This window comes from Akebia trifoliata, chromosome 2 (genome assembly GCF_017979445.1).
Source record: "Akebia trifoliata isolate Shusen 1 chromosome 2, ASM1797944v1, whole genome shotgun sequence".
Classification (NCBI taxonomy): Eukaryota; Viridiplantae; Streptophyta; class Magnoliopsida; order Ranunculales; family Lardizabalaceae; genus Akebia; species Akebia trifoliata.
In genome coordinates this window covers 9,648,063-9,668,633 of record NC_141376.1, presented here as the reverse complement: position 1 = coordinate 9,668,633, position 20,571 = coordinate 9,648,063, and the positions used below count along the sequence as shown (strand labels likewise).

General features: G+C 34.7%; 2 protein-coding genes across 3 annotated transcripts in view; both read left to right on the top strand.

Annotated features, from left to right (window-relative positions):
* Positions 1–1,098: 1,098 nt before the first annotated feature.
* On the top strand, positions 1,099–9,466 carry LOC147409410 (phosphoenolpyruvate carboxykinase (ATP) 1-like). Its single transcript, XM_086428558.1, has 13 exons — positions 1,099–1,242; positions 2,252–2,527; positions 3,141–3,319; positions 3,650–3,803; positions 3,911–3,995; positions 6,393–6,493; positions 6,722–7,020; positions 7,198–7,371; positions 7,540–7,605; positions 8,221–8,399; positions 8,603–8,772; positions 8,866–9,034; positions 9,148–9,466. The coding sequence occupies exons 2-13, from the start codon at positions 2,259–2,261 to the stop codon at positions 9,289–9,291; spliced, it is 1,989 nt and encodes a 662-aa protein (XP_086284684.1). The 5' UTR covers positions 1,099–1,242; positions 2,252–2,258; the 3' UTR covers positions 9,292–9,466.
* A 6,116-nt stretch (positions 9,467–15,582) lies between these two features.
* The window catches only part of LOC147409409 (symplekin), a 35,130-nt gene continuing 30,141 nt past the window's right edge, over positions 15,583–20,571 (top strand). The window contains exons 1-3 of one of the 2 annotated variants that reach the window (XR_015173660.1): positions 15,583–16,091; positions 17,830–17,989; positions 19,821–19,913. Coding sequence is in view for 1 of the 2 variants with exons in the window: in XM_086428545.1 (XP_086284671.1) it covers positions 15,889–16,091; positions 17,830–17,989; positions 19,821–19,913 (456 nt within the window). In the remaining variant the exon portion in view is untranslated. The remainder of the gene's footprint in view (positions 16,092–17,829; positions 17,990–19,820; positions 19,914–20,571) is intronic. The other variant, XM_086428545.1, reaches the window with a different exon arrangement.

The window sequence follows — 20,571 nt, the reverse complement described above, 5'->3', positions numbered from 1 at the left end:
CCACTTAAACTAACGATATCCATATCTGACTATCAATCCATTTTTTTAGAAGATATCCATATTCAACTTGTACTGAAATTTCAAATGGATATCGAAGTCAAATATATATACCTCATTGTGAAGATTATGGAAAAATCTTAATTTTGGATTATGCATATATTTTCTTGTGGATTTATTATATTAAACTTGGATAAACAAATATTCGGGTAAATAGGATGCCTATCCATATACGACCTTAAAAGTATTCGGATAAAAATATTTGTGGATAAATTTACTCGAATTCTTAATCAGATAAAAAGTTTGTACCCATACCTGAATTACTTGGGCAGGATGAATCCAGTAAACGGATATTATCTGACCCATTACCAACCCTACTCCTAGTTAACCTCGCCCCCACACATAAAAGTGGGCTCTACAATTTTATTTTATTATATATTTTTATGAAAATAATTATATTTATCTTTGTAAAATAATGTAGATTAGAAGACGCTTAGTAATAAAATCATGTTTTATTTATATAATAAAAAATTTAAAAATTAATTATTTTAATCACAATATATAAAATCCCTTATTTCAAAAGAATTGGTGTGTTATGAGTAAAAGTTAGTGTGCCAATAAAATCTCTCAATAGCAATCAATTTATTTCCTTATTTTAATCAAAATATATAATCTCTATAATTTCAAATGGATTGGTGTGTTATGAGTAAAAGTAAGTGTGATAATAAAGTCTCTCAATAGCAATCAATTTATTTCCTTATTTGCATTAGAAGAAGGTTTGGAGATGATCCCTGTATACGGAACCGAGTACGGATTCAAATTTGATTTAATATTTTAAAATACGATAATACGGTGAGGATAACCAAACATAAATCTAAGAACCTGTACGTGGGGACAGGGTGTGAGCGTTGTTGCGTGACTGTGTCTGTGCTGTTCAGATATCGGATTCCGTTACGCATTTATTATTTTATTTGGATTTTTCGGACTTTTGGCCTAAACTGGTCGAGATAGAATTTAACCGTGGTTAGACATATGGGTTAGAGTCTGGTTAAGAAGGGGTTGAGACTTGAGCGTGGGCTTTAAAAGCCGACGTTCGTGTGCTTTCTTTTCTCATCTCTTCTTCGAAGTTTTTCCCTCTACTCTGAAATTGAATGGTGGAGTCGTTCGTCTTCTAATTTGTTTCTCATTTGTTTTAGGGTTTCTTTCTTTTAGTTCTTCTGTTCATTTCGAATCTTCGCATCCCTGGTTCGATCTCTTTCTCTCTATCTTGTCCAATCAGTAATTTGGTTTCTCCCTTGTAAAGCTTCAATGAATCTCTTGCATGATCGAAGAATAATCTATTTTCTTCAATCTTAATCCGTATTTTTTTTTTATCGCTTTTATGCTGTTTTTGATGATTTTGAAGGAGGAATCGTTGAAAATATGTGAACTTTTTTATTTTATAGTAATGTTGAATTTCAGAGCTTTTCACAGAATTATAAGCTATTGCAGTTCGATTTATTATATAAGAAATAGCTTCAAAGCTGAATTTTCTATATAAAAAAAGATTTATTTTTTTAAAATGATCGATCATATTCAACGGATCTAAGAAACAGAGCTTGTTTGCTGTTCTTGATGATTTTGAAGAAGAAAATCGTTGAAATTATGTAAGCTTTTGGCCGTAATGGTGAATCAGAATTAATTTTCTTCGGAAAACTTTAAGCTATCGCAGTTCGATTTATCATTTAATAAACAGAGCTTCAGAGCAGAATTTTCTATATATATAAAAGAGTTATTTTTTTAAAAATGATCGATCATATTCAACGGATCTAAGAAACAGAGCTTGTATGCTGTTCTTGAGGATTTTGAAGGAGAAAATCGTTGAAATTATGTAAGCTTTTGGCAGCAATGGTGAATCAGATTTATTTTTCTTCGGAAAACTTTAAGCTATCGCAGTTCGATTTATCATTTAATAAACAGAGCTTCCGGGCAGAATTTTCTCTCTCTCTCTCTCTCTCTCTATATATATATATATATAGAAAAGAGCACTTTTTTATTTACAGATCAATAACTTTAAACGATATTTTATTCGTTAAGTTTTGGATGCTTAATTTGAGCTATTTCGGTCGTGATCTGTTGAGCAAAAATCGGATAAGACGATATCGTCCCGCAATTACGGTTTTTGAATCTGATCTTTACGTTCTATATATAAATATTTAAAGACTCTTCATCTATTGACAAAATCTAAGATCTTTTTTTTGGGATAAAATTACAGAGAAGAAATGGCTGAGAACGGAACAGGAAACGGAGAATTCAGCTTTTCGAACGTTGGGAAAGCTCGAAATGGACTAGCGAGGATCCAAACCCACAACAAAAAGAACGAGATCTGTCATGACGACAGTGCTCCTCCTGTTAAAGCTCAAACCATCGATGAGCTGCATTCGCTTCAGAAGAAAAAATCCGCTCCAACTACACCCAACAAAGGTACTCAAGGAGCTTTTGCTCTAGTTTCCGAAGAAGAACGTCAAAAACAACAGCTTCAGTCCATCAGGTAAATAAATGCAAATTTTACCGAAAATTTGTCAAAAGATCCGTGCTTTTTAGCTGAATTGAGAAAATTTGGAATTGGGCGAAAATAGATAGTGGAGGCGTAGTGCTTAAAACGCGTATGCTTTCTTCTATTGCCACAATAACTCTTACTAAGAGCACCCCAATCGTATGCTGTCTTCCGTTGTTTCTCATGGGGTTGGTGTGGCAATAGAATTTCACAAAGGTACGGATCTCTTGGAAATCAGTGGTTTTTCTCATCTGTTTGACGGAGATCCTCAACCCTTAGTTTGAGGCTAGAAAGTCTCATACGCTATCTATTTCCAGGTCTTTCTTTTGGGTGACATAGTACGCTTTTTATGGTTTTTGATTTGAACACTCTTATTAAGGATCTACACGCAAAGATTTAGTCTGATTTGACTAATTAGTGGATTTGGTCTATTAAAAAAAAAATAATGGCATGTGGCATAGAATGAGGACTATAGTTGGATAGTTACGTAGTCCCTGGAGTACATGAACCACACTGAAGGAGCTTCATCGTCAACTACCTGACATCGTTGGATACGTTGGGAATAACGTTTTTTTTGTTCTGTGCCTTTTTTTTTTCTCCTTAACAGTGCCTCTTTGGCTTCTCTAACAAGAGAGACTGGACCGAAGGTGGTGAAAGGAGACCCAGCAAGAAAATCTGAAACACCCAAAGTTTCGCACGTGACACACCACCATTTCACACCGACTCTCAGCAACAGTGATAGCGCCTTAAAGTTCACTCACATCCTCTACAACCTTTCTCCTGCAGGTCGGTACACATCATCTAAAATACAGATCAACTCATTTGGGAAAATACTATAGCAACGTTGTCCCCAGGTCCTAACTGTTGGATGATCCTCGAGATCTGAAAGCTAATGATCCTGTAGAACATCACAGATGTGGACCTTGAGACAATTGCGAGTTTGCGATACTATTCTCCTACAGAGGACATGGACCTCGAGAGCGAGCGATTTGTCATCAGTCGTCACTAACATTATATCGTGATTTAAGAAAATGAATATATCGGTAAATTATCGTGAGAACATAAAAACTGATATGACCATATTACCCTTTGTCTTTTTATCCATTTCTTGTACAGAGCTATACGAGCAGGCCATAAAGTACGAGCATGGGTCGTTCATAACGTCGAGTGGGGCCTTAGCAACTTTATCGGGGGCGAAGACAGGTCGCGCTCCGAGAGATAAACGCGTCGTCAAGGATGAGACAACAGAAGAGGAGCTTTGGTGGGGAAAGTAAGTTAATTTGACTGCACCCACCCATCTCTTACAGTTACTTTCTATTAGATCTCATGTTTCATAAAGCTATGTTCTCTAAAAAAATTTAAATCTTATTAAAATAGGGGCTCACCAAACATTGAAATGGACGAGCACACGTTCTTGGTGAATAGGGAGAGAGCCGTTGATTACTTGAACTCTTTGGACAAGGTACCCCCCTGAGTTTTTCTTCAAACGTTACAATTATGCTTCATCAGTGTCTTATTTTCCCAATCTTAATACAATCTTGCATTTTCTAAGGATAAAGGATATTATAGAGATTTTAAATATAAATTTATATTTAGACACACAATTAATAACGGAGCTCTTTTGAAATATTTTTGTAGAAATTCAAATTATGGAATAAAAGTTATATATTTTTGGAATTTTACATTTAAAAAGATTTTTACAAAATTGTAAATTTAATTTTTGAAATGGAAAGGGAAAATATTGAAGGTTACTTGATCTTCTAGTTAGACATTTATCTAGATGGATACATTTCCAACACAAGACGGATCAACTTACAACATTTTTGGGGACCCACTGACCGTATAGATATGTGGTCCATCCCTTTGGTGAATCTACACTCAATATATCAGTTTGATTGGTGATGTTCATCCATTGATAATAGCATTGTCTTAAAAATGATTTCTAATCGTTGGGTTTGAGTTCACTGGATGCAAGTTATCAAACACCTTGATTTTTGGTACATAGGATCACCAAGTGATGGACCACATATCCATACGGTCATTGGGTCCCAAAAAATGCCACGTGTCATAAATGGGGTACCACCTGACCGTGGTTAGGAACGGGACACCTGACTGGATCACTACTTGTAGAAAATGGCTTGGTTAGGAGTTCCATGTATTTTCAACTCCAACCAAAACATGCCATGTACACACCATTCCTATAGGATAGAGACGGAACACCTTACCTCATCCTGATTGTTGTACCCATTCCATTTTCATTAGAAGTAATGGAGATTTTAATTTTATTTTATATGATTATGATGTAAAACTTATCCCTTTATCTGTTCATTTAAAGACCACTTGCACGCGGTTGGTATGTTCCCCATTATTATTAATGTCCTATTTTATTGTGTCCAACAATGTTGGATACTAAACTGATCATTATTGAGACCGTCTCATTTGTATGTTGAAAACCTAGAAACTATGATAGGTTTTCTTACTTTTTATCGAGGTCAAGTTCTTAAATAATGCATACAAACAAACAAAAATATCATAAGTAAGATCTTGATATTTTTGAGAATATTTTAGTCAGACTAGAAAAAGATTCTTGGTCCTATAAAATACAACCTTGGCCATTAGCCCATAACCCTCCCTTATGGTTCCTTTCTTTGAGTCATGATTTTTTTCTCAAAATGATCAAGTTTCCTTGGGTCCATGGGGGGGCCCCTTTTTTCATGTCATTTAGTGGGCAATTATTTTTCTTAGTCCGGGAGGGCTAACTAAACTAATCTTCTATGAGTTGATGTGTGGGCTCTCTATATTATGGTACCCCCAAGTGTACTTGCTCCCATAATCTGCCTAAAAACAATAGTATGCAGCTGATATTCATTTCCTCCATATGAGTTGTGATAAGGCCAGACAAGGACTGTTGTGGACATTAGGCGGTTGATATCCCAACAGAACATGACACAAGCATTTTTGTTGGTGTTACTATGAGCCCTGGTGATATTGTTGTTTTTCCTATCTTTTCCATTGATGGTTACCCTTATCTTTTTCCCTGGATCTTGAACAATGGTTATCGGGATTCTCATAAAACAAATCTTGAAAACAATTCAACAATCTAAATATTTTTTTTTTTTACTTTATCCTCACTGTTTATTGATCGATGCACGTTTTAGAAAGATTGTTGGTTCACTTCCCCAATTTTCACCACCGCATGCTTTTAGTGATGCATCAATGCAATATAGAATAGTACAATAAAGACAACTTCATCAAAATTTTAATAGTGATGTCCCCAATATGCTACTTGGCACATTCTTTAGACCCACTTGGTGGAGCTATGCACAAAAAATCAGCATTATTGAGGACTTCTAGCTATTGGATTTACAAATTTTAGTGGGGATTTCTAGCCATTGTGTTTGCAAGTTCATGAATGATAAACATATTGTACACAACTTATTCATTTTTTTAAGATCATTTATTTCACTGACTCAATAAAATTTGCATAGTTTTTGGACCTGACATATTATTTGTGAATTATATGCATGTCTTATGTGCATAACTCACAAATTATTCAATTAAAAATATTGAAACACAAAATCATTCTTTTTTATTTCTGGCAATTTTGAATGACAAACCGGAATGATACCCAAAACTTTCCATGTACCAAATTTTTGCAAATACTCCAAACAGTTAACTACATTCTAGACCAGACCTTGATTACCCAAGTAATGAGATTGATCGTGGTGTTATATCAGTGTATGAAACTCTCATTACCGTCCATTTGCACGTTGGTTGGACTTGCAAATTTTGTATATTCTTTACTTTCCTCGCTTGTAGAAGACACCGATTAATAATTTTATTATGTGTGTGATTACAGGTGTTTGTGAATGATCAATTTCTTAATTGGGACCCAGAGCACCGAATCAAAGTCCGCATTGTCTCTGCCAGAGCTTACCACTCCTTATTTATGCACAACATGTAAGTGAAAAAAAGAAACATTTCTCAGCAATCTTTGTTTCTATACTCTTCCTCTCACAAAGGCCTTAGCCTTACCAGATAAGTCCTCTTAATATTGTCACTTATGATTACTATCTCAAGTCCATCACCCTATAACTAAAACATTCCATGCAAGGTAAATAAAAAAGAATGTGCAGAGATGTAAAAGTATATTAGTTAGTGTGCAAACGATAACCATGTGGGTGGCAGGTGTATCCGACCCACACCTGAAGAGCTGGAGGATTTTGGTACTCCGGACTTCACTATTTACAATGCTGGGCAGTTCCCTTGTAATCGTTACACGCATTACATGACGTCCTCGACTAGCATAGACCTTAATCTTGCTAGGAGGGAAATGGTCATCCTCGGCACGCAGTATGCCGGGGAAATGAAGAAAGGTTTGTTTGGCGTAATGCACTACCTCATGCCTAAGCGTCAGATACTTTCCTTACACTCTGGATGCAATATGGGGAAAGATGGCGACGTCGCCCTCTTCTTTGGATTGTCAGGTACAGTATCATTTAATCACCATCACAAAATGTGGTGACGTTGCCTCCATCTAAATCCACCCTCTTATTATTCTCTCTCCTTGATGCCTCAATTTATAGTATTTGTCTTGGTGGTTTTTCATTTTTTAACGTTTGCTTTGTTGTTTACGAGTTCTTTTTGAATTATGTTTGTCTTAGGTACTGGTAAGACAACTCTATCCACAGATCACAATAGATATTTAATCGGAGATGATGAGCACTGTTGGAGTGAGAATGGTGTGTCGAACATTGAGGGTGGTTGCTATGCTAAGTGCATCGATCTTTCAAGGGAGAAGGAGCCTGATATCTGGAATGCCATCAAGTTTGGAACTGGTAAGAATCTAATCTTTGCACGCACTTCAATTAATTGTCCCAAATATATTATATTTATCTGGATAGCTTTAACAGAAGTGGTTTAGCTCAATTTCACAAAATTTTGTGGTCAGTATATGTATAGTTGCAATTTAATAATGAGGTATTGACAATCACTTTGGTTGGCAGTGTTAGAAAACGTGGTGTTTGATGAACACAGTCGAGAGGTGGACTTTACGGACAAATCTGTTACAGGTAAATCATAATCATACTGTTATTATAAATTTAGGATTTATCATGTTAAAGCAGATAACGTTTGGGATAAAAGTAGGAAGTAGTCAAGCTCAGTGACTACCGTAAATTATTGCATGGCAGATTAGTTATTTATTCAAATCATGATTAATTTATTGAAATATGGATCATCATGTAAAGTCAACTCCTAAAAATAAATATATCTGGCTATTATCACTTCTCATAGGCCATTTTCACTTTGCCTTGAAGGATGTATGATTTATAACAATTATTTGACTGGGTCAAGATAAAACCTCATTCGATAGCGTGAATCAAAAGTTGGCAGCTTAGCAAATATTACAAGTAATGTTGGCTGGTCAGAAGCTGACCCTAAAAATATGCATGATTGTCTATAAATGGGATTAATTATTGTACTTTATTAATTCATATATGACCTTAAGAAAATGGTGGCATTATTTAGTTAGACTGTGTCAAGTTAGACTCACATTGGATTGACATGAATCAATTAAAATGTAGTATCCGGAAAAATGATGTAATTTGAACAACTGTATATAATTTACCCTTACATACTAAAGATATAAATCTTGATTTTTTTTTTCGTTGTCGTCATCATTACAGAGAACACTCGGGCAGCATACCCCATTGAATACATCCCCAATGCGAAGATACCATGTGTGGGACCACACCCGAAGAATGTCATCCTTTTGGCATGTGATGCCTTTGGTGTGCTCCCACCTGTGAGCAAGCTGAGCCTGGCGCAGACCATGTACCATTTCATTAGCGGATACACTGCTCTGGTATGCATTACGTATGACACTACTACTTTCTTTTAAATACGTTATTCCTACAGAATCTCTTCTCTTACTCTAGTAAGTAATGGATGCGGACAAAGCTTCTTTGAAAAATGATGATCAACCGTAGCGCTCTATTGTAATTCCAAGGGTCTCTACAATTATTTTGCGCGTCAAGTTTTTTATAACTTGATATCTAAATAAAACAGGTTGCCGGCACAGAGGAAGGTGTGAAGGAGCCACAAGCAACATTCTCAGCCTGCTTTGGAGCAGCATTTATAATGTTGCATCCTACCAAGTACGCAGCCATGCTGGCTGAGAAGATGAAGCACCACGGTGCAACGGGATGGCTTGTCAACACAGGCTGGTCTGGTGGAAGGTATATATAGCAATAAAAATAGTACTAATGCCCTTTCTAATTACATTTCTCCACTTTAGCTGGATCAAGATTTTAATGGGATTAACATTGCAGTTATGGTTCGGGTAACCGTATTAAGCTTCCATACACTCGGAAGATTATCGATGCCATACACTCCGGCAATCTTTTGGAGGCAAATTTCACCAAGACTGAAGTGTTTGGGCTCGAGATCCCAACCGAACTTGAGGGCGTGCCTTCAGAGATCCTGGATCCAATTAACACTGTTAGTCTGCTTTTCCTTTTCTTCCTTTTTAACTAATAATCTCAAGTATCAATCTTTTATCATTTATGTTGTGGTTCTGGTTTTATTGATAAACAATGATTGTTGGATTGCAGTGGTCGGACAAGAAGGCCTATAAGGAAACATTGTTGAAGCTGGGAGGTCTGTTCAAGAAGAACTTTGATGGGTTTGTGAACTATAAGATTGGCAAGGACAACAAGCTGACTGAGGAGATTCTTGCAGCAGGCCCTACATTCTGATCTTAGTAAATTGGGGAGAAAATGGAAGTATATTTGTATGGAGTGGAAAAAAAATTAAATGGTAGCTTTGGGTTTTAGTAGTGTATGTTAATGGGGCTATGTTTCTTATGTACCATGGCTTAGCAGCTTTAATTTTAATATATATGGAACAGATGTTATTTGTTTCTTGGATTGATATTCTTAGAATTCAGAAAGGTTGGCTTGAACTTAGTCTGCGATTGTTTTTTGCCAATTGAGTTGTTGTCCAAACACGGCCTTGGTTTTTTATTCATGTTCTCTCTTTTTTTCTCTGCTAGTTACCTTGAATGGTAGCATCGATCCCAATTATCAACCTAAATCAAGTTGTTGGCTGACTGGACATCGTTTCAGTGAGGAAAGACACTTGAGATAATATGAAATTGTGGGAGAGAGCTCGAGGTTTGGTGCGACCGACTATTCATCATCTTCCAACACATCTTGTCATGTACAGTATCCCATATTTATAGGCAGATTTGGCTTGAATGAACAGAAGTGCCCTTATAGCCAGCTGAAGTTAGTGGGGTGGCTTTTGTGATGTAAGACAATAAGAATGCTTCCTCCTCTCCTAATAGGAACCTGTCATTTGATATGTGTGCGCCATAACATGCGCCAATATCTCACGGGATTGTTCGTTGACACATGACTTGCTCTCCACCTAGCACCCTTTTGGCTGTGATGATGTCTATCAGTCACACTACACTCACCTTAGCCATGGAATTGATCATTGATCTCCAATTTCTCCGATCAGTGAAAGGAGCCCGACAAGTAGTGCATCCCATTTTCTCAGCTTAATTGTGGAAAATAATTTTCTTTCTTTTTTTGTGTAAGAATCCGAGACAACGAATTTAGTCTGCGTGTTTGATCATTGTAGTATTCGATGATTTTGATAACATCAGCCTATGAATATTTTTAATTGAAATACATGATTGAATTATTGTAATTTAACTTGGAAGAACCAACCTGACTCAACTTGATTGAGTTGAGCTCCGGCTCCACCTTGGTGACCGGATCCTTCTAAGCCCAAATCCTGTTCAATGTTTTAAGAGTTGATCCTTCCCCAAACCTCTATCTCGAAATATTGAATTCTATTCCCAAAATGTAAGTTACTTGTTATCCATTAAAAATTTTGCTTCATCCAACATTTAGCTATTTTTTTTATTAAGATATCTAAAGTCTCTATGTAGAAATGACATAATTGTAGAAAACATAAAATATTGTTGATAATCCATCTTAAACTCTATTAGTAGAAATATTTTAAATATTTATAACTAGTAAATAACAATATCGATCAAGAATTATTTGGTTTAAAGCAATTAGATGTTGCAAGATTGATATGATAACGACATTGGTGATATTAATTGAGCCATATCAAGGATTAGATAAAATGCAACAAAATTACTAAGATTGGATGAGATGTAACAGAGTTATAGAAATTAGTTGAGTCCTTATATATATTATTGAGGCATAATTTAGTAAGTGAATTGTATTTATTTATTTATTATTATTATTTTATTCTTTTTATTCTTATTTTTTTGAGAAATATGGCCCATTTCATGTTCTGAAAGAGAAGGGTTGGGTCATTTTAGTATGAGAAAGCGAGTGATAGCATGGTAGGTAAAGCTAATGGATGCAAATAATGACCAATTGGTAATTGACTAGCACCAAAAGGCCCAAGAAAAAGTAAATATGTGATAGATATGTTGGGGATATTTAAAGTTTGTTTTTATTCACTTCTGCTTAAGAATTGAAACAGATGTCATATTAGATGATGGACCATACTATCAGTGGCATTGGTCTCCGGTATGGACAAATTTAGTTATAACAATGATCAACATGTTGAAAGTAGCTCAATGTATTGTCAAATAGTTGAAAATGTTAGTTTCACGAGGGAGTACAAATAAAGTAAGAATAATACTTATATAATAAAGTTGAAAAATAATAAAATTGGAGAGGTATTATTAAGAAAGTGGGAGATGAGGAAACACAATAAAATGGGTTAAAAAGGATAAAGATGAAAGATATAAATTTAGAGGGATATTATTGAAAAATGAGGTAAAAGAAGAAAAATAATAAAATTAGAAGGAGGAAAGGAAAGACAATGTTGAAGGGGGTGAAGAGGATAGTGTGGAGCCCACAAAATTGTAATTGAGTAAACTCTACTATTATGTTTTATCATATACTAGAGTTCGCATGTACCTATAACACAAGCATCATCTTTAATGTTAATTAGGTTAAAAATGAAAACTTAATAAAGATGGAGAGACATCATTAAGAGGGGAAAATGAGGAAAGACAAAAAAATGGGTTAAAAGGGTAAAAGAGAATGATAGTAAAATTAGAGGGATATTATTAAAAAAAACAAAGAGAGGAGGGGAGAAATGACAATAAAATTGAAAGGGGTAAAGAGGAAATACAATAAATGAGTATGGTGGACCCCACAAAACTGTAGATGAGGGAGGTATTTATTACCAACAATGGGATGTTTATATCCCCACCACAAAACTATAACGAAATGGGTCTTACAGTTGTGTTTTATTATATATAAATATTGGACTTGGATAGTTAAAAAATATACATATTCAACCCTGGTCTGCAAGTACTCATGCCTACTTACTTGGCTTGCAAGTAGGGATGCAACTTAGTTTGGTTTAGACCATGGTTTCAAAGCACAGTTTGATGTCTCGTTTCATCCATGAATGAGATTGAGTTGTCTTGAACAAGTCAACTCATTTTGGTGATATATATCATTTAACTTGGTTTTAGAATGGCTTAGTCATATATATATATATATTTGTCGAATGATTTTATGACACCCCCCTCTGACATACGCCCCATCACAAAATCATAGATCACTTGCATTGAGATACGCATGATCATAAATCTTTTCATGCGTATCTCGAGGCAAATGATTTACGATTTTGTGATGGAAGCGTATGTTGGAAAGGGGCGTCATATTTTAACAACTCTATACATTTTTATAAAATTAGTTGGAGTAGAAGATGTTTGGTCGTTAAAACATGTTTTATTTATATAATAAGTATTTAAATTCTAAATTTTTGATTATTTTTATCAAAATATGCAAAATTCCAGTTGACTCAATCGAGATTTACGGACTTGAACGAGATTTTCAAAATTCCGTCTATGAGTCATCTTGTTTATCTCGCAAGATTTCGCATTGTTGAGACACGGTGTCTATCTATCTCGTTCATGGATGACGAGTCATCCCAACCTCGCACAAGATTTAAAACCATGTTTCAGACTGGGAATCGGACTAGTTTGATAGGTTGGTTCAGTTTGGAACAAGTTTGAGTTCATTTCTTGATTAGGCTAATGCAAAACTGACCGATTCAATTAGGTTGTTGGTTAAAGGTTCGTATAGAACCGAAGCGAACTAAATCTAGCACGAACCCTCTTATAACAAATACTTATATGAAATATTAGTATGGATTGGAGCAAGAAGGATAGGTGGAAGATTGATTATTTAATTGTGTTTATTTCTTAGGAGATTGGAATTGGACACGGATTAATTACTTATTATATGAATTTTTTTTATGGATTATTTATTTATTTTCATTAAAATATATGTGAGATTCAATCCATAATAAATCTTTATCCACGTAACTATTAGTCTATAATTTTTCTATTACAGGATCAACTCAGTCCAGTTCTGGTTCCTTGTTTAGTGGAACTGACTTAGGTGGTTCAAATTTAATTTGGCACCAAATTGAACCAATTTGCGCCCCTACTTGCCAGTTGCAAGTACTTGGGCCTATTTACATGGCCAGCAAACTTTCTTGGGAGCGGTTCGGCAGCCCTAAAGTTTGCCAAGTTTGGTGCCAAACATTTTTTGTAAATCTTTTTTGATGGGGTTAGAAGTTTTGGAATAGGCTGATTTTTTGTGAGGATGATCTCTACGGTAAAGAGATCATCCTCACAAAAAATCAGCTCATTTTGAAACTTCTAACCCTAGTTTACAGGTTGAAGAATCGTGGACCGTCCAATTTTTGTAAATCACTTTTGATGGGGTTAGAAGTTTTGGAATGGGCTGATTTTTGGTGAGGATGATCTCCTCATCATAGAGATCATCGTCACAAAAAATCAGCTCATTCCAAAGCTTCTAACCCATATTTTGAAAAATGTTTGACACCAAACTTGGCAAACTTTAGGGCTGCTGAACCGTCCCCAACTTTCTGATATAGAATTATTTATAAAATATCTGAAATGACCTTGTAATTGAAGTTATTGGGCCAGTTCGAGCCGGCAGTCTCGATAACTAAACGGGCCTACTAACTATCGAAATCCAGTCCATGATAGGATGGGGACGGGCCTAAAATCCTTCCATTCATAGTCCTACACGCATGCACCCAACTCTCTCTTTACTTCGCTGTGAGTTTTTCCCATATGGATAAATATTCATATTGGACCCTAAAAAAATTGAGGTAAAATAATTATTGGTAATTTTATCCGAATTATTAACCTAATAAACACAACCTACCCAAGCAGCTGAACCAGAACAATTTTGATCAGATGAATCTGATAAGCAGATATCATCCAATTTAGGGTAAAAATAATCGATGTACACCCCTAACTTTTTTGCAATAAATTGATGGTCTATTTAGTAAATTTTTTATTATCTCTTAGTGCCCCCTCAACCCCTTTCAATTTGTAAGATCGATGATTCAAAGTGTCGATATTGACGATCAAAAAAATTGAGATCAACCTTTTATAGCTGTTGAGATCAATGATTATAAGTCGCCAATCTTGACGTTTAAACATTGAGACCAATAAATCAAATTGTCAAGATCAAGTTTTTGATAATCGTCGATTTCAATGTTTGAACTTCAATCATTGAAATCAGCGATTTAAATTGTTAAGGTCAATGATTTGAATCATTAATCTCGATAATTTGAGTTCGACCTTTTATCAAGGTGAGGTGCATGAAGAAATAAATATTTTATAATGTTGTTAAGATACCGCCCCAAGTAGGGCTTAAAATGGGTGAGACCCGGATTGAATCTAAGTATATGAGTATATCTATATTCATAACTGAATTTCTATACGGACCCGAAATTGCCTCTCATCCTACTAAATAAAATCACATCTGAATCGTTTTGCTTTTACTTCATCAGGACCGACTCCAACCCAATTAAATTGCTGGGTTTGGGTAAGATGATTTTATATCATTAAATTTTTTTTTTTCTTTTTTTCTTTTATACTTATTTGTTAATTGCTGTATTATTATATTTTATCATTATAAGCTTTATATTTTATAAGAATTCGTGTACCATTAAAATAGCGTAAATGGATATTTTGAGAAAATTAAAATATAAATTTTAAAGTAATATATCATTTAGATCAAGGGATGTCAAATCATATTTAACCCACATTTTATTGATTTAGATATACTCTGAGGTCCCACATAAGAAGTTAAATGGACTTCTCCAAGAAAGTTGAGCCATCGAGGAAGCCATCGAGGAAGCGCAAACCATCTACCCAATCAAGTTAAAGGTGAGGGAGAAAAGGGTAGTCGCTCCGAGGAGAGATCAAATAGTGGGTGCAAGAGTGCTAAAGGTAAAAGGTAAGGTGTTCAAATGCTTCATTTGTAGGGGTACAAACCATAAGGTTTATGCCCTGCTAAATTTGGAATTTGGAGATTTTGAATATGCCATAGCCCTAGAACCTCAAGTTATTTTTGTCATTAAAAGTTTTTAAGGAGGAAAAAATAAATTAGGCATGAATTTAAGGATAAAGGCAATTTAGTCATTTTTACATTAATTCACACACAAGACCGAAGTCAAGTGTCATGTCATAAGTATAAAAATCGAAGGGCTATCTATATTTCTCACCAAAAATGAGAGGGGTACCTCAAAAGAGTAGTGTTATATGCACCCCAATTATAATTAAGGGCACTCCACACCTTAGCCAATTAAATTTTTTTTTTTTCCGCATAAAAGTATAAAATTTCAAAATTAACTGATTTTTGATAGTCATCTCAATAGTGAGGAGATTCTTCTCACTAAAATTCAGTCCATTCTTAAATTTTTGGCCCCAGTAAAATAAGTTGAAGATCATAAATCGCCTAATTTTTTTGTAAATCAATTTTTTTTTTTTTTTTTTTGGCAGTTTTGGAACGAAGTACCTTATGAAACTTTTAACTCATACAAGATAAAAAAATATTTGACTATAGTGCTGGAGTGCCCTTAATAATAATTTGGGTGCCTTTAACCCTTCCCACCTCATAATTACCCTAAAAAATTGCCATATTAGAAAACACACACGCGGCGCATATTAGTATCACCTGTTATTTCCAGAAATCCAAACCAGAGCGATTTGGGTTTTCGCTCTCCGTGGCCTACATTGTTAACCTCCAAATTTCAATCCCAACATCGTTTTCCCCGCACAGAGAACACATTATAAGAAAGACAGAAACGAAGCCCTTTCCACTCTTAATCCCATTATCCCCAAAACCCATCACAGAAGGAACAACAAGCTTTCGAAAAACCCTAGAAATATCGATTTCAAACCTTCACGATCTCTCCAATCTGAGAAATTCGAAATTCGTTCTCATATCAGTGCAGACATGGCGGGAGCTTCTCGAGAGCAAACACTTTCTCTTCTTGTTGCTGCGAAGAATCATGGAGATTTGGCAGTTAAACTCTCTTCTCTTAAACAGGCGAAAGAGATTATGTTATCGGTCGAACCGTCTTTCGCAGCGGAGCTCTTCCCGTTCCTAATCGAACTTCAGAATTCTCCTGAACGTTTGGTCAGAAAATTTCTTGTAGAGTGAGTTTCTTGCTTTAGCTTCTTATAATCTAGAAAAAAGAACCGTTTTTTTCATCTCTTGTTTGGTGGATGGTTGATTTCACACTTGATTTTTCTTTTTTACTTAATTATATATTCGATTTATGGTTTATTTCAGTAAATTTGGGTGATCTTTTTCACAGTGTTGCTAATAATTGTTTAATGGGTTCCTTGAAGTTGAGATTCTTAATCTAGGAGACAATGCTTCGATCAAGAGAAAAACTAATATATTGTCTCAACCGAAACATTCAATGTTGATCTCGGCTGATACTGCTACGTTTTATACATTCAGATGTTTTGAACCATGATCATAACTCATAAATCTGTATATGAGAAAATAAAACCCTAAAAGCTAACATATGACCTAAATAATAGATTTTAACCATCCATTTGATGTTACCTAAGTGTAAAATTTTATAATAATAACTAAAATATACCCTCTAACTTTTGTCACTCCTATTGTACTCGAACCTTCAACTCAATTATGAAGTCTAAACATTATTTTGCTTCAGATTGTCGCTTCTTGTGATTTTTTTCCAGGGATTCTATATACCGGCATAACCACCAAGTTGAGGTTTGGGAATAACTCGACATGGGGAATTAGTTGAAAAAAGGAAAAATCCTGAAAAAAAGAAGAGGGATGGTTAGTTTGTAATTCTTCATGCTTAGTGGTGTTCTCATATTATATTCATCAAATCCCATATTATGTCATCTATATTTACCCAAAAAATAACTATTGTCCACAGCATATTCGAGTTTATATTGTGAAATTTCCCCCACTCGGTGATTTTGGAATCTGGTTTAATTTATTTACTAATTTAATAGGTGGATCAATCAATTAAAAAAACAAGCAACCACGACATCAGATTTTTTATGTGGAAAACCCTTTGGGGAAAAGGACCATGGGACCTTCTAAAAATGATTCACTACAGTCAAATTGATTTTACAAAAGTAATGCTCAAGACAGACTGACTAGACTTGAATCTATGATTTACTAATTTCTTGATTCTTCACGCCCGTTCTAACTCTACGATCCAAATCCACGAACCGCAATTGTAGTAACACCAATCCAAAATCCATGGATCACAACAACACTTGTTTCCATGAGCCAACTCGAACAATTTTGGGTTATCGTTGTCAGATAAATCCTCTTAAACACTCATGAACATAGAATGGAAATCTGGGTTTGAGAGGATTGCTAGGGTTCTCAAAGATTTAACAATAAGCTAATTCGTGTCTCTCTGATCTGTTACCCTAGAGGTATGAAAAGTCTTTGCCCATCGTTCTCTTAAACCATTGACAATTCCAAAGGTTTGTATCTCTAAATGGAAAGGAAAAAATAGGCAATAAATAATATTAGCTGTGGTACAATGTCTCACTTAGTAGCTTGATTTGATGGTTCTATTTAAAATAATGAATTTAAGCATTCCTTTGTTATATATGTATATCTTATTGTGTTTGCTGGAGAATCTCAGGGTTATGAGTTTTTATTTTCCACTTTTGTTTATATTTGTTGTGTTCAATCGGTTGCACATATGTCATCAAGGGTTCTCCATATACTTTTTTTGATAAGAATGCGCCATATACTTTCAAAGAAATAACTATAACTTGTACATGGCTTTACGTTGTTTCTTTTCTCAGCTGTCACTTTCTTTTGTTTCTTATTTTTATTTTTATTTTTATTTTTGTCTATTCTTATGCCATTGTCTATTGTTGATAGGTTGATGGAAGAGCTTAGTCTGAAGGTGATGGAGCAGTCATCTGTATTTATGCCGGTCTTTTTGGCACTTTTAAAAGATGATGCTTCTATTGTTGCAAGACAATCCATTGTTAGTGGCACAAATTTCTTTTGTGCTCTCCTGGAAGAGATGGCGCTACAGGTCCTTGTTGTAGAATATGCATTCCCTATTTAAAAAAAATTAAACTTATTCTTGACCTTAACATTCATTAGAAGGACTATTTCTGTCTAGATGCAGATATTTATGATTATCTTGTTGGCACTAATTTCGATGATATCAGAAACTTGGCACAACCCTAGCTATTGTATTGCCCACCTACCCGTGGTGATACTATTTGGATTTTTAGTTTCACTTAAAATGGAAGTATCTAATGCTGGTGCACCTCCCATTTTCAAGATTTTTTTAACAGTTAAACAGGTGAAAACCCATCTTAAAGCATCCAGGTAGCATAGACCAAAACCCTTAAATTGTTCATTTTAGTATACTTAATGTGTGTTACACGTCTAAAGATTTAGTTACTAAATGGTACAGTTTTTGAGAAGAAGGTTACAACAAATTATTGCAAATTTTTTTTTTTTTTTTTAAAGATAGCAAAAAAGAAGAGATGATTTTTCTCAGAAATTTTGATTTTTTTAAGAACGATAGTGACCACCAATATAACAAGAAACGGGGATCACGAACTGATCCAAACAGAATAATGAATTGAGCCATATGAAATCAATGACCCAAGTATATTAGTAAATCATTTTTATTATTTCAAATTACTTTTGTGAACCATGTTCGTCCTTAATCTAGCCAACCATAAATTACTTATAATCAAGGTTCAAACTTCATTCCCTTGGGAAGTGGACATTTTTCATTGAAGTTTATGGAAAACTGTGGACATATTATGGAATCCCTTGGAAAATTATATTGATAATCTAGGAAAGGATAAAAGCAAGTATGAAACAAAAGCATGAGTTTTATACTAGAATAAACTACTGTTGTACCATAATAAACAACTGTTTGTATGGTTTTTGTGATATACAAGGACAGGGCCCAAACATCGAATATATACGATAAGACATGTTTTGAAGTATCTGGGTAACATTGCCCCATTGCAGATGTTATTTTCTTCGATATGAAATGTGCTGCATTAGCTTTCTATATTTCTCCTTCATGAGTACATGGTCATGACTTGTTATAACCCTACCTTGTCAGGGTAAATACAATGTTCTGTTTACCTTGGTTTGAATTAATGCGGTTTTTGGTTGCACATGCTGGTCATGTTACTCCTGATACCTACCTTTAGTGTATAATCTTTAAAAAAAATGAATTTTTTGACATACTTTCGGGTGTTTGCAGGAAAATGTTTTACAATTGTGTAACAGATTGGGAAGTGGTTAATTTTTTATTTCTTTTCTTTGTACTTTTTCAGGGTGGTCTTCTCAACCATTCCCTAATTAATACAATTTTTTTACTTACAAAAAAATGGTGTGGACCTAGAATTTATTTTCCAAGTGCCACTCACCATTTAAAAAGGGCAGGGAACAACCATCTCTTCCTCAAGTCCTTGTTTCCCACTATTATGTTGTACACCCAAGCAAAAAATGGGAAATCACTTCCTAGAAAGTGCTTTCCTGGAGAACATTTTCTCTTGGAAGCATTTTCTAGTTGAAAGTGTTTTTCCTGTGAAACAAACTCTGCTTCCATATTTCATGTTCCACTGCAATTGGATTCATTTTATGGAAATTTGACCGCCCTCCCTCCCCTCCCTGTTTTGTCTGTGTGAGATCGACCTGCGAAAAGTGGAAAAAAGAATATGTACATGGTTGTTTTGGTCCTTTTGTTGGTTTGCAACCATATACAAGTTTCTATCTTTTTAATGTATCACATTTCTCTATTTTTTATAATAAATTTCTTTTATCAAATTTTTAGTCATTTCATAAAAAATTGATAAGTTTTTTTGTTATTTTTATAAATAAAATTGCAGTTTCATCAATCGGGTAAAATTGAGAGATGGATCGAAGAACTTTGGATATGGATGGTTAAGTTGAAGGATGCCATTCGTGGAATTGCTTTTGAGGTAAGCATTGACTTTGCTTGTCCCTTTAAATGATCACAAACTGCCCATGACTTTTCAAAAATAACATAAATCATTTGCTAGTACAAACTAGTGGGATAGATTCTGGCAACCTTGATCATTTGTTACTTAGCATGCGAAGGTACAAGTTTATGGAAAGGAGCAAGCTATGCAGGGTGTCATTATCAATGTTCTAGGCCTCGTTTTCTTATAAGTGTAAACGGTCCATACAGTCTTGAGGTTTCTTTTTTGAGGATATTTTTTTGGGTGTGTTGATGGGAACTTGTGTGTAGAGGGAGCAGTTAGCTGTGTTCTTATTGCCTTTGAAGGCCATCTTGTCCTCTCTTAATAAAGTCTTTATTTATCATAAAAAAAATCCAAGTTTTTAGGTGGGCCCTCCATATTTCCAACAATGTGCTCCATTGGAGGTCCATCAACTGATAATATATTTTTTATTTAGGATAGATAATGATAATATTTCTTTTATGGTCCTAATGATGTTATAGAAAAAGATGTTACCTTTTAAGGTCTGCCTATTTAACTTGTATGAATTCAACTCAACAAGTAGTTAAATGATTTCTTACCTATCAAAAAAAAAAGTTAGAAGATTTCTCCATCTCACTTTTTTTATTCGAATTCCAAACAGACTGGATGCCTATTG

Bases quoted from the DNA above. Each gene is read 5' to 3' on its own strand.
- LOC147409410 (XM_086428558.1), top strand. From the start codon at position 2,259: ATGGCTGAGAACGGAACAGGAAACGGAGAATTCAGCTTTTCGAACGTT. The intron at 3,320-3,649 runs GTCGGTACACAT...TTTCTTGTACAG, and splicing joins CTACAACCTTTCTCCTGCAG to AGCTATACGAGCAGGCCATA. The intron at 9,035-9,147 runs GTTAGTCTGCTT...GTTGGATTGCAG, and splicing joins TCCTGGATCCAATTAACACT to TGGTCGGACAAGAAGGCCTA.